We start from the raw sequence: 15034 nt of genomic DNA, 5'->3' as shown, positions 1-15034 counted from the left end.
ACAAAGTAACTAAATTCCGCATGTTTCTCCTAAAGCATTCGAACAGGAAATACAACAAATGTTAAAATTAATCATACATTTCCACTGTATTTCTGAGGATAATATTCTGTCACAACAAAAATGGGCATTTTATACACTTATTTACACACTCACTCTTTCGCTCTTTGATTATTATTATTTGGGATTTTCTCTTACCTAATCTATTGTATTAGTTATTTCTTTTGAACACTCTATCGAGCTCTTTTTGCGTGATGTTTTCTCCATCCTTTAATCAGCAAAGTTACGGCAAATTCAAATTATGTAAATAACCCAGAACTGTGTCTCATTAAATCTCGTTTTTTTTCTTTTCATTAGACTATCTCTAATTAATAATATATAATTTCTTCATTTCATCAATATAGCTTAGAATTTTATTTCTTAACATTTCTCACAGGAAATGGAGGGGAGTTTTAGTAAAATGATTGGAAAGAGATTGTTTTTCTTACTCTGTGACTCAACATTAAGTTTTCTTGGCATTATTTGCTAATTAGTGGCTTTGAACTGTAGATTTTTGTTCTTTTGTGTTTTAAAGAAAGAGTGGACAACAAATACAGAATGTCAATTCGATGTTTTTTTCTTTTCTTTTCTACTAATTTTGCTATAAATTTCCTTTAGAATAAAATTTGTAAACGTATTTTCTCAGTGAAGAAACCTTTTCGCTTCTCCATTGTCGCATTTCTGCTATTCTATGTATTTTTGGAAAATTTGAGAAAATCGAAAGGATTCGTTGATTTTACAGCTGGTTTTTTACGCTAAATTCCATCTTTTTTTTTTGGCTAAAAGAATAACTCGGGAAAATCACACAAAATCTTCTTTCTTGAGTTGTGTTAGAAAAATGACACGGGAAAGAATTGAATTATTACAACAACTGGTAATTCTCATTTAATATGTAGTTCTACGATATATATAATATATATATAGTAATTTAAACACGCAATTTTATTACACATCATTTTATCTATCTCTTTCATTTTATTATAAGCCTTGCAAGGCGTCTTGTTTTCACTGCTCGTGCTTGATTTGTTTCACTGAAAAACTCTGCATTTCTCTCACGATGCCAAAAAGTGATGATAGAAAATTGCATTCAATGAGAATGGATCGTTAAATTGGCATTTGCAGCGCTATTGAAATTAATACTCCAATTAGGTATGCAAAAAGAAGAAGCGAAAACTAATTATGGGCAACATAAGGAGACGTGAGCATTTCACAATGAAATCTCTCACTTCTGCTTTCATGAAAAGTGGCGAAAAAATGGAGAAATTACTGAAGAATCATATCACAGATATTACTTAATTTCTTTACAAATTTTTCTTCATCTCTTTCTCACGTTCTCCTGCATTTTTTCTCTTTCTCTCTCTCTCTCTACAACTGGGGGGATTTTCCTCATGTGCTTTTTTCGATGAAAGGAAAATGAACAAACAATTCTTCTTGCGTAAAATCTTCACTTTGTCAGGAATAGAATGACTATATAGAGTGCAATTGCTCCAATTAGACTAAATTTCACAAGAAATAATTAACGCAAACCTTGCTTTATGGCCATTTTCTTGGCCAGGAAAAAAATGTATAAAAGTCAACAATACACACAAATACACTAAAGATTTTTGTACTCTCCTCTTCTATTCACGCTAAACAATCCTCAATCATCTATTAAACAGAACAATAACCACATATTCGATGTACTGGGAATTAGCAAATTAACAATTCAAACTATGAGCGGAGTTTGTTGCATTGAACACATTCTCTATATAATATTTTGTATCTTTAGGAGCAATTTAATGGCATTGTAGGAAGGGAAATCATTTGAAATAACTCCATAAATTACATAGAACTGATTGAAATGTAACAATAATTGCTTATACGAATAGATAATTTCTGACAAAGATGAGGATTTCGCAGTTTTTACTAAATTGTATTTATGCCCTAAGTTTGAAGAAAGTTAAATTTTTTTTGGCACAAAATTCGAGAGGAAATAAAAGGAAAAATGATATTAGAGTGTCCGACACGTGACTTCAGTGATATTATTCATTGAGAATTTGCAAGGAGTTTGACTTCAACTGAATCTCAACTATGAAGCAGTCATTTAGACATCTCAGGTTATTTCACACAGTTAAACAGCAATGAAATTGAACATAATCACGAGTCGGCATCATAAATTCATCTATATCAGAGTATTAATTTCGCAATATTTTGGACATTTCACATACAAATATAGTCCAAGAAGAAGAATCTCTCTGAATTTATGTATCTACCGTTCTAAACTTATTATTTACAGTATGTTTTTATTCCACTAAAACCATCTTCTCTTCGACAATCACGTAAAATGTGTCTGGTGTTGTGTGCTCTCCATCTATTTTGACAATGTACTCTTTTCCAATAATTGAATTATTTCTCTGGAAATATTGTTGGATAGGAAAATTATTATTTCTCACTGTTTCAGAATAGTCAATTCTAGAGTTGCAAATATCATTGGGTGTAATTGCATTTTTGCCATTATTATTATCCATAGTCATTTAATTTTTATATAGTAATACATCTACCGAGCAATAGACACATTTATAACATTTATTCCCCACTTTTCATCCGAGTACTCTCCTCTCCGTCCACCATTTATGCCTGCATTTTGCCTTCTCTTAACATCCCACTCAGTAATATCCACTCTTTTTCTAGGAATAACAAATCTTTTTTCCACTTCGTCTCGCTGGATTTTTACACAAGTCTCATACTTTTACATCCGGATTCCCATATATAATTTCAACCTCTCTTTATAAATATTTTATCTTGTCTAATTAAATTTCCTTCTGCTCATCTTTCATATAACCCCTCTTCCACCATCGCTATTTACTCTCTGTTGCAATGCTGAGTGATTTTTTTTTCATTGTGGGACTGTAAATATAATTAATAATATTGTAATTCCTTAATTTATTCATATTATGATGTAACACGTCTATAGTATTTTTTTTTTACTTCATTGAGAAGACAATTTTCATTCCTATTCACACCTTTTCTCGCGTCGTCGCGCCCACAAAACTTTTTGATACACTGACAATTTTCCTTTCCACACTTTTTCTTGTTAACTTTCATAAATACTTAAAATAGGGCAAAGAAATGAAATTTGCTCTGATGTCACCATCTCACCCACTTCATTCTATTCCCCAAGCGATGAGTGTGAAAGAAAATCTTTTTGATGTTGCCAAAAGTTAAGAACAGAGAATTCTCCGATGGAGAGAAACACAAAATTCGCAGGTAAAAAAAGAAATCGTGTGTTCAATTGTATTCTGACAAAAAAAAATCAATGAATTTAGCCAATTAGAATTAATGGTCAAATTGTGGACTTCACTCTTCTTTAAAATATATATGTATATGCTTACTATTTATCATCTAATCAAATAAAATCATCTCTTGTTTTTAACATTAATTATAGACGTATTTCTTATCTCTCTCTCTCTTTCTTGCAATGTCCTCTCCACACAGAGAAGACAAAAAATTGTATTTTGTCACATTCTACACATTCAGAAGAAGACGATAAAATAGTTACAAGATGCAACATGCCGCAGAACAACATCTACTGGACGCTCCTTTGCTCTTTTGCCTTTGATCTGCAAAAGTCAGGGGAAAAAGCACATTACTCACATTTACTCCACTTTATGACTCGTTAAATTTTCACTCGAAATGACCCGATAAGTGGCCAAACAGTCAGTTCGAGGGTGTGTCAGGACTTTAAACAAACACATTGAGTATTCACCTTGCGAATTTGGTTCCGGCAAATTATCTCGTGGTACCAAATGCATCACTGTTGTCTTTCCTAAAGGCAGTCCAAGTGCTCCGAGTGTTACGTTGCAGTGTAAAAATCTACCTTGATAAATCAGCCTTAGTATTTCTGCTTTTGAAACAGCTTCCGACTCCCAATCTGGAAATGAAGCATATTTTTTTCTCCACTTATTTGCAATTTCGTATGCGTAAATTTTTGCTTCCTTTGTGTGCTTGCGCATATTTGAATCTCACAACAAAACCACAGGCGAAAAAAAATGTGAAGGAGAAACATATTAAGCATCCGCGAATATGACGAGAAAACTCTCATCCTCAAGCCAATATTTATTGCGTGTCTGTCCTCACACTTTTTTCGTCTGCTGTATACATGTTTTTATTAATAACACCCACGCCTCACCTACAATTTTTTCCCTCTCACTCTCGACTTCATTATTGGATTCTCCCAATAGTGTAATAAATATTTGCAAGCTAGACGATGTAAATTCCATACTTAGACTCGATTGAGAGTGAAAAAATGATCGAGTAAATTTCTGGATGATATTTCAGAGATGATAATCAAACTTGAATTTGTGGGATTTCCTGTTTCTCTCTCTCTCTCTCTCTCCCACTCTATTGACTCACCTTCTGGCCAATTGTCAAACACAGTTTGAGCGATATCACCTGCCGAATCCGATGAATTGAAGAGGAACTCTCTCGTTTTGCCACTCACGAGTATCAAGCGCAAATTTATCTGCAACAAGTGAAAGAGAAAAGACTCCATTAATTCATAATCTTTCCAACATGCAACCTCCTTCTCAGCCGTCATATCGTGATATTCTTTCACACCCACTCACTCATATACACCATCAATCCTGTCATTTTCACTCCATTGAATTGATCAATTTCAAATATTCATAACCCTTGAGGACGTAAGAAAGAATATTTTATTATCAAACATTTTTCAATCCTCCCCAGAGAAAAAAAAAGAGACCTCGAGAAATGTGCGTCGATAGGCAACCGTAATAAAATATGTACAGAAAACATCAAGTCAAGTTCAATGTTTTATGTATCATTTGCGAAATTTTCGCCTATGTACCTTTTTAAAGACTCTTCTCTCGTTTCGTGGAAAGAAAACACACCTTAAGGGCATTTAAAACGTAGAAATGATGGGACTTTTTATTGGCATAACCATTTGCAATATTCAGTCTTTTAGCAAATTATCCAAGAATTTGATGATTTCGAGTAGAATTTTGCCTCTACAGATGTACAAATTTTGAAAATACGTAGTTTAAAATGAACGACATTTACATGTTGTGATTCATTAAAATAGACAAAAACATAACAAGTGAATTCACATTTAAATGCTAATAAAATGTATTTATTTTATTATCCGTATCTTGACTACATTGTGACCAATTCAGTGAGTAATTTGCAAATTTTATCAAATTGCCCATAAAAAATTTGACGTTATTTCACCCAGAAAACACATTTTATTTGTCTACCAATCATCTCAAGCAGTAATTCACGGCAAAAAAAATAAAAACACACGTAAAGAGGTGCAATATAATTTGGAAAAAGAGACGTATAACCATCCAAATTAGAGTGTGACGCTCAAAAAACACCGAAAGAAGGTTTCTGCGAACATCCTAGTCACACTGTCATTTTGTAACATATTAAATTATTGCGAAAGAGTGTCCTCGTTTGAGATCACAAGATAACGAGCAGGGGCTCAAATACCAGTGTGAAACTGTCTGGCATAACTTTGTGTGTACATTTTCAATGAATCGTAAAAATTTCACAATTTCTACTTTTTATGGTTCTTCTTTCCGGCACAACTGTACTCCTCCGCTTCTCAATGTAATCCCTCATATTTTTTCCTGGAATATAATTCACTGATGTCAGAGCTAAAAAGTCACTTTATGATCCTCAACGTCCTCTCCCTTTGCTCGCATTTCAACAAGAAACATCCTCGCAACGGCTCTTCAGGCAACTTATCGAAATGGATGGAAAATCATTGAAGCGAAAAAGTCAAAAAAATCATTTCTACTAATTTATTATTTTTCCATAATTCATACTCTGCAAATTTTACTGCTAAAAGAGAATCTTCAAAAGCCTGTGACCGCTAAATCAAACACCAGAGCATCGCGGATAACCATCACTTCGAGTCTCTCTTAGATAATCAACAATGGAAACTTTTCCTTTACATTGTTGATGAAGTCTTGCTAGAGTAATCAACAATTGGAATCACTCTTTCATATAAAAGACTTCATGAATAAACTGCTGGATGAGTAAATGCACTGCTCATTGATCTCAGCGGCTCGGGGAGTGCCTCAAGATCCTATTGTAGGAGGGAAAAAAGCAGCGCAACACAATCTTATCGCTCTCCCTTGTTTGTCTTCTTTTGAAAACTTTATGGGATCCTCCAGAGAATGTTTCACCCTCAATTTCCCTCACTTGACACCATTTAATAGTTAATTTCTATTTTTACACCCATGGAAACATCTATTAATTCATGCATGTTGTCTCGTATACGATTTCCTCTTAAGTGAATGGACTCCGTGAACGTGTCTGCGCTCACACAACATTTCTTATTACCCCCACTGCACACTAAGCAATCTCAGCACGAGATAGTAATGCCTTTTTGGTGCGTATTTAGGATTGAATGCACGTACATTAACGGTCAAATAACTGGTTGATTTTCTGGCTGTGGTGACAACAATGCAAATGACATGTCTTCTAAATAAAAAGGGAATATTGTAATATCACTGTCAATGCTGTGTCAATACAGAAACACAAGCAGTATATCATTAGGGATAAAGTGAAGACTATCCATGGCCTTAACACTTGCAAGCGCTTTTATAATAATTTAATTGTCATGTTCCTGTTGCCGTCAATGCAGCAAAAAAGAGCACTTACAGCACGAGAGAGAGAAAATTGTGAAAATACATCAGTGAATAGAGGCGCTCTTTATTGCACACTCTGCTGAAGGAATTAATTAACAAAAAGTCGAACGCAACGTGCGTAACACACAGAGTTGAGTAAATTAGAGGTAAATTCATTCACCAGCGAAACACACGGATAGAGAGATGATTTTGTGTGGTGTTAACGCCACAACAGCAAAGCTCACTTCAGCTTTATATTATATAAAAACAAGACTTTTGTGAATTCTGTAGTTCTTCATGAGATTCAAGAATCATAATATGACCACTGCATGGTAGAAATTCGGTGAGATACATTATGGTGAGTACTCGAGCAGGAAGTTTTCAAAAGAAACTCACGTTTCTTTTGTATCTCAGCCTAGCAAACAAATAATATGCCTTTTTTTGTCTCTGGCTGAAAATTTCATAATTCCACACGAAGCTCTTTGTCCTCTCATTGTACACAGTTCAGATTCTCGCAACCACCGCAGCAAATCCGCAATCAAATTTACAAGATCTCGCATTCGTTTTTCATCACCACTCATCACCATTATTGCCGTAGCACTTTTCTCTCCACCACCTTTTCAGCCACAAATATCATATCTTCAAGAGTGCTTTGTGTGCTTCTACAGTATAATGTCTATCATACATTATATTGTGTATGAGTTTTGAATAATACGGTGAAGAAAGACACTCAGCAAGCTGGCCTAGTCCATCAAGGATGTCACAGCACCACTTTATAATCACTTTATCACTCTAGCAACCCTGATGAAAGCAATCTCACTGTGCGACTTAATATCCCTTACATTGTAATCTACGAGTACAATTCGTCTGCACAAATGAAAGAAATAAATACGAGAGAAGAGAGTTTATCAACTTCACAAGCACACACGACATTGACAAAGCTCTTCCCATATCGTTGACGGCGAACCATTCGAGAAAATCCTCAGGTGCTTAATTTACCAACGAAGAACTTTATTGCTGCAAGCAATTTTCCCTTCTTCCATGTCTCCAAAAGATACAGGAAATGTAGTTTTGTGAGAATATTGTTCACAAATCAAAATTAGATCAGCATGAAATTGTAGCAGAACTGCTTTTAAGGAATAAATCGTCACTCCTTGCGAGATTTTCCTTCTGCTGAAATATATAGAATTAAAATCTGCTGTTTATTACACAGAAGAATGAACACAGACATTTTGGTGTCACTCAGCATGAGATTCTCGATTTTATATTCCTTAAATGAGAGACACATACACAGAGAATGTGTGAAGTGGGAATAGAAAGAAGGGAAAAAGTATAAGAGAAAAATTTCTCCATGGGGAGTGAACGACTGGATCATTGGCATTTGCTTCTTTTTTCTTCTTTTCCATGGCATTATATGCTCTCCTATTGGGGGTATACATATAAAAGAGAATCTCAAGAGTGAATGAATTCTGTTTCACTGTGTGTAAAATGAGTTTCTGTAACGGTAATCAGTGAGAAGATTAACTAGTTCTCGGTGTCTCTGGAAAATCGATTAAACATGCTGCTTTTTCCCACTCCTCATCAAGTGTCTGGCGGTCTCTTCTTGCCTCACATCCCGTGAAAAATTTCTTCAATTATTTCCCCATTTTATGTCCATGACATGTCTTTTGTCCGACACTATGTAGACTGTGTTTTTTTTCACCATCGTCCACTTTTCTGTTTGCACTTTACATCATGAAAGTGTCAACAGTGAAATTTCACAAAATGATTTCTATTTAATGTCGAGAGCTTTTTGCCATGCTTTCTTGTCGCTCGCCGTTTTCACAATCAATTCAGAAAACCACTCCAGAAAATTTTCACATTGGAGCAACTTCTGCTGTAATTCTACTGTTTATATTTCTTAACCCATTCACACCAAGTGCTGACTTTTATGGCATTTTTTAAACATTTATTTTTGGGCACCCTGAAATTTTGAGTGCACACACTTGGGCGAAGCACTTGTGACACAATAAAAGGGAATTATTCAAGAATTACCATTTTCACATCTGTTATATAAGACACTGGCGGTCGTCTCTGATGGGTTAATGTATGTATTTCTCATGTGGTTTCCCATTGTGCAACACTTTGTCAGAGATGGTGAATTGTACGAAAAAAAATGTGGAGTTGCTATTGAAAGAGAGGTGCTTGGGAAAAAATTCACTAGTAGAGTTGATTGAATTTTCTCAAGAATGAAATTCACTTGGCGAAATAAGACATTTCCACGAATTTCGACCGAGCTGAGCTTGAAAATTTGCTACTCGTTGTTTCTTCCTTTTTCAGTGCATTTCATTGGAAAATTCTGACAAAATTGCGGAGAAACTGAAGAGTCATGAAAATATATTCATTATCAGCTGTGAAATTGCTAAATGTACGAGAGGTTTAATTAATTATCGCGATAATACACCATCATGTGGGTCTCCTTCGGTTTCCTCTTTGTATCTGTGTTTGTGTTTATCTTTACTGTATGCAATAATAACAATAATTAGGTACAATAATTGCTAATAATGTGATGTAATGATGTTTAAATGTGAGATGGATGAACAATTTTTACATTGAAAAATTGTGCAAAATATCGTGAAATTGAGCAAATGCTTAATTTTTTCGAGGGAAAAATAAATTTGAATTTGTAATGAGCTGAAAAATATGTGAATGATTTTGAATTTTCAAGGCACAGGTTTGGATTATTATCTAGGACAAAATGTGTGTTATTTCATCATTATGTAGTCTGAGTCAATATCAAGCAAATAAACACATTTGTATAACCGTTTACCTCTTATAATGATATTCATAGTGATAACGATTGGCATTCTGGGTGGACCAGACACTTGTAGAAGTGATTTAAAGGGTGGGATGATTAACACAGACTGTGGTTGTATGCATTATGGATGTAGGAAATGACAATGAAATTAATGAAATCATGAAGAATATCCCCCTAAGTGCAATTGCAAAGTGTCACTGCAATATTTGACTTGTCATAGCCAATCCCCATTCAATTCTGTCATCCTGAGGCGCTAGCATTCGTCTGCTTTTCCATTCTTCCTCTCTTCTCATTTTTTTTATTGTGTTTTTGCCTCATGCAGAAAATGCGGGAATCTCATTTCTATTACATTTCATGATAACACACTGAAGGAGTGATTTGATTTACTGAGAGCGTGGGAGCAGTTGAGGATTATGATGCTGAAAGCTTCTCTCTGGAGTTCAATGAATCACTCTCTCGGGTTTCACTGATGAAGTTTCTGGACGTTGATGAAGAGTGGAACAAATCTGGCTGCGTCTTTCTCTCATTTATGATTGCGAGGAAGAGAAAAATCGCTGGTGTAGTGCTTTGTGTGCGATAGGCATTGGGGGATGCTCGTCAATTACTCGCCATAATGCAACGACAGTCATCTATTCTTTCGAGGGGCGACAGCTTTTCCCTATGGCGGGTGGATTTCTTCAATAAACCACCATTTCTCTGGGCATCACAATAGAGAGAGAAAGAGAGAGAGAGAGAGAGAGAGGACAGAAAGTAGGTCACTTTTGAGGCACATCAGCTCACCACCTCATGTGCGCAAGATGGAAAGCATGCAGTGTCGCTGCCAGCGATGACTTTACAGCCAAGACAAGGCATATTGAACACTAGTGAGTTCTGTTCATTTCTTCAAATAACTCTCTCACTGGTTTTGTCTATGACATAGAGCACGTAACATGTATCATCGATGGACAATATGTTGGTGTTTTTCCCTCTTATATGAGGCTTTTTCATGGGTGGTTCTGCATAAACATCGATCTCTTTGGCAGAGACGCGCACTCATAAAAAATAGACAGTGAAATTAAGTTGAATAAAGTGGAGTGAGTGAGCGAAACAGGGAGAACGAGAGTGAGAGAGAGAGAGATAAGTTGGGTAAATACTGCCATGGATCGGCAGTAAAAAGACAAGAAGACAGTGACAGAGAGTGGATATAAAATCATTAAATGAATATACATTGGACGAGAGGAAAAAGAAACCAATAAGAAAACCAATAACAAAATTGATGGTGCAACAGAAGATGCTTATGTTTTCTGTTGCTATACAGTCTGCTTGTGAGAAGATGATGGAGTGAAGAGGAGAAAAGATGAGAAAATTCGAATGTGAATCAATTTATTCTCTATCATCCAATCAAAATATTTCAATAGACATATATATTTCCCAAACAATATGCTGATATTCTCCTATCAATTCTCACAGGGCCAATATACAGGCTAAAAGCTCTCAGTTTACAACCTCTCGTGAAAACAGAAGCTGTGTGCGTGTGTGCCTGTTTTGGAAAACGGAAGAGGAAAGTTGAAAAAGCCAAGAAGAAAGTGATTTGAATTGTCTAAAGGCTTTCAATTTCCCATAAAATTAAGTCATGTCGCTCTTTTCAATCTGACATTTCAAATTAATAGACCATATAATGCGCCTAAAATGCCTGAAATATTACACATTAGAAATCGGTTTCATTCACATTCTCACGCATAATCAACATTCTAATGTTCAGTCAAACTGAACTGTTGAACGCAGTTTGATGTTGTCAGCAAATCTTCTCTTTAATCTACAATTTTGTCAAAACTCTAGCTCAATTGCCATCCCCTCAGGAACACAATAACTCCCTTCGGGCATCAGCATTACCACATGCAACGGCCCTCTGCGAAGGTCCCCATACTATCTTTCGCTCTCTCTCTCTCTCTCTCTCTCTCGCTTTAAATTGGATAAATGCATGTGATAATCCAACCCATTGAAACCCCACGCAGAGGAAATTTACACACCAAGGCACAGAGATAGTTGATGCTTAAGGTGATTGACACACGAGCTTATATGTACATATGCTTATATATACTATAGAAGACAAGAAAGAGAATTTTCCTCCACGCATAGCAAACAAACAGTCCACAACTCAAATTGTGTGTCACAAAGAATCTTGATGAATCTAATAAAAATATTTTCTTTTCACAGTCTCTCTCTCTTCTGCTCGCCTTGGCTCCTCCTCGTTCTCGAATCGCACACAATTTGACCTGACAATTCAAACACAGACAGTTCAAGAGAATGGCATAATAAAAGTCTCCCTGTAATTACATTCTTCGGACTTTCTCAGACACCTTGTGACCACGAAAAAAATAGAGGGGACAAACTACTGTCAACAGATTTCTCAATCTTCCCAGAGGTTAATTACAAACCGGTCAGAATGGACAATCAAACAGAAGTGAATATGTAAAATATTTTACATGATAACACTCTCAATATATGAGCAAAACCACGTGCTAAAGCACCCCATGAACTTTTTCTTCGCTCTGTATTTTCTGTCTTAATAAAAACGATGAAGATTTCAACCATTATTATTAAAACATGTCATAACTCAGAAAAACCACACAGACGTTCAACGTCCTGGCCCGAAACTTGCTGGTAAGTTTATAACAGTTCAAACTTAAAGCCGTGACATAGAGAGATAAGAGGTGTTCTTTTAAAGATATTTGGACAGCCTGGGAGACAAGTGATTACGTGTAAATTTATCACTGTTTAAAAACTTTTATACCAACTTGGCGTAAATTTAATCCCACTGAGCTCTAATTAGACAACCCAACAGGAATTTCGCATTTCCACTTCGCATACACACAGTCAAACAACAAATTAATTCAGCCCTGAGACTTCAATGGGAAATTCACACCATTTCCTGGGATAAAAGTTGACGCGCAGGAAGAATATATCGACGAAAATCCTCCTAATGGCAAATGAAGAATGTTCGATTGAGGAGGAAGAGAAAGAGGAAGAAGTAAAGGAAGTAAGACTCTTAAAAGCATCCATTTACTGCTGACGTGAGGAGAAAAAATTTCACAAGAAAAGAGAGAGTGGACTCTCTCAGTTTTACTAGTATAGCGCTCTTTCATATTTCTGATAAATTTTACTAGAGGACGTTAGCAATGTCGGGAAATGCATTAGCATATCAACTCTTGGGCTTATACAGAGACCGTGGGATCTTCCGGACCAATTTCACAACGAATTTGACTTACACAATATGAAAACCTTTTACTAATGAAAAATATGGTAAAGGCAAATACGCAAACTCAAAAGAAATCAAGGTTTTGCAATCAAAACCTAATTATAAAACATACATTTTCATCTAAATTTCAGTCAAGCAAAACAGTCAAAAAAAAATCTTGCCTATTGTCGCGTGAAAAGGCCTCAATGAATCACCCACCACCCAAAACCCTTTATTTCAAGCCCCCATTCGGTGACTTTGTGCCATTTATTCTGCGCCCCACGGCATGAAATGGAGGGAAAGGGTGCAAAATCGTATTTACGAATTAGTTTGGGGAACTTTGCCTTTGACTCTCGCGCCACAGCGGGTGGCCGATTCAAAGGTGTGTCACTCAAATGATCAACGCCCACACTCCCTCGTCCCTCGGTGCACACCTCTCACACAGAAATCAATATGAATGACGAGTGCAAATATTCCATGCAGATTCGCATTTATGGATGGGAGTGAATCACATTGGGAGAATGGGAAATTGGGGATCCCACGAGGAATCACAGCTTTTGTTTGTGGAACAAAATTTAAATTTGCGCAAATGTGCTTATTAAACTCTTTGCCAGGCCACAATTAAAAGTTGCACGAACACATCATCGAGTCCATTCAAGGGAATTACGCCCCGCCCTCTCGAAGTGCCCGCCCACTCTGGACAGTTGTCATCACTGAAAAGTTCATTACATTTTTCCCAGACCAATTTCATTATGATTTCATTGTGTGCAAAAACTCAATCTTTATCACACTATGCCTTATCTTTGTTGATAATTAATCCCCTCTGTAAATACTTTGCAATTCTAATCTCACTCTCGATAAGCTGTATGAGTAATTAAATTCAAATATTAATTTATTACCAGACAGACGTCTTTGTAATCATAGATCCAAAAAGCGTGAGCAGGTCAGAAGGTTTGTTCAAGGGTTTACCACCATATTTCCTGCATAATTCCAATGTTACAAAAGAGAGGAAGAGAGCAAAGGCAGAGAGTCAGAGAGCTAAATGTGTGCGGAATCCTTCAAATGTCACGAAAATGTCCGCAAACGACTCGCTGGGCTATTTTTTGATACTCTGACGGAGGAGAGAGCGCCCAATGAGGCACTCGGGGCTTATCAGCTGACGCAACCAGCTTCCTGCTCGCTTCGTGGGACGACAACAAAGCCAACAAAGAGAGCTGAATGGAATAAGGCAGGTAGAAAGGGACTTACCTTATCTGCAGGTATGTTTTTCGAAGACATTTTTGCCACAGATATTCCTTCCTTGCACACACTGAGGATGAATCAATGGATTTCTCGGTAAATCCCTCACTGACTTCTTGCCTGGACCGACACTCGAGTCACTGCCAGAGCACTTTATGACCAAGTTCTCTTATCTGCGGCGATGCTGGGCGCCAACAGGAAGTTTGGGAGTCGCTATTCTGCCTCAAGTGGCCCCCTTAGAGGCTCCACGACATCCAGAAGCACTGCGAATTCCCGCTCTTGATGGGAAAAAGGCCCAACTTTGGCCTTTTTTTCACCTTTTTGTTTGGTCTTCACAAGCGTTCAATGCGATTTACACAATATTTAGCAATACGCACACAAGCACAGAACCTCTTTCTCTTTTCAAGACCCCACAAATGGTTTGTGGTCAGAACCTCTGGGAGATCACGTCGGAAAACTACTCCTTTCCCTTGCAATTTTCCACACAAGACAGCAACTTGGCCTTTACATGAGCATTCACTGGGGATTTTCCCACTGCGCACTCAAAATTTTCACGGACTTTCCAGACGTTTTTTGCCACACTTTTGCAACTAAAAAACACCTTTCATCCACTGCAGGATCATGCCTCGTTGCCTCCTGGCACTGCTCCACGTCCAGAACCGCGGAATGGCGTGGGAAACACCTCAAGAATACTGCCTCGAGTGCTTTTCTTGGGATGTGAAAATTGCCAATAAAGTTGAAGATTTCTCCTCTCTTTTGTGCTGAAAACTAGGACACTGCAAATCTCGCTCTGTAGGAAATCGCCTCGACAATTCACTGCTATGATGACTTGCATGCACTTCCACGTCTCACTTGGTGCACATTTTTGCACTTTTCACTCCAACATTATCCATTTTCAGAGACTTTTCGACTGGTATTATGCTGAGCCAGAATGGTTTTTGTGTTTCCTTGGCCTCATCTGACACTTTCACCAGTGTGAACTTCACCGCAAAACGACCACCATGGACTGACAGGGATGCCAACCGCCGAATTGTAAAAATGGAAATATTTTGATACGTGCCGTATGAAATACGATTTATGAGAGTAATAAATGTGTGAAAAATACGATTTTGA

The 15034-nt window shown here is 36.8% G+C and overlaps 1 protein-coding gene and 1 long non-coding RNA gene across 2 annotated transcripts; one reads left to right on the top strand and one right to left on the bottom strand.

The window, feature by feature from the left end:
• Window positions 1-61: 61 nt before the first annotated feature.
• Window positions 62-15030, bottom strand: LOC132260610 (ubiquitin-like protein 3). Its single transcript, XM_059758847.1, has 4 exons — window positions 13931-15030; window positions 4429-4537; window positions 3782-3946; window positions 62-3635 (listed from the first exon to the last, which is right to left on the bottom strand). Exons 1-4 carry the CDS (start codon window positions 13958-13960, stop codon window positions 3571-3573), a joined length of 369 nt encoding a protein of 122 aa, XP_059614830.1. The 5' UTR covers window positions 13961-15030; the 3' UTR covers window positions 62-3570.
• Window positions 10479-12020, top strand: LOC132260123 (uncharacterized). The gene is made up of 3 exons (XR_009468339.1): window positions 10479-10538; window positions 11460-11502; window positions 11662-12020. It is a non-coding gene; the product is annotated as an uncharacterized LOC132260123 (long non-coding RNA).
• Window positions 15031-15034: the final 4 nt, after the last annotated feature.

Source organism: Phlebotomus argentipes, unplaced genomic scaffold (genome assembly GCF_947086385.1).
Source record: "Phlebotomus argentipes unplaced genomic scaffold, Phlebotomus argentipes genome assembly scaffold_18, whole genome shotgun sequence".
NCBI lineage: Eukaryota > Metazoa > Arthropoda > Insecta > Diptera > Psychodidae > Phlebotomus > Phlebotomus argentipes.
This window is presented reverse-complemented; position numbering and strand designations above follow the sequence as displayed.

Bases quoted from the DNA above. Each gene is read 5' to 3' on its own strand.
- LOC132260610 (XM_059758847.1), bottom strand. From the start codon at position 13,960: ATGTCTTCGAAAAACATACCTGCAGATAAG. The intron at 4,538-13,930 runs GTAAGTCCCTTT...CACTTGTTGCAG, and splicing joins AAAACATACCTGCAGATAAG to ATAAATTTGCGCTTGATACT. The intron at 3,947-4,428 runs GTGAGTCAATAG...CTTCATTTCCAG, and splicing joins GTTTGACAATTGGCCAGAAG to ATTGGGAGTCGGAAGCTGTT.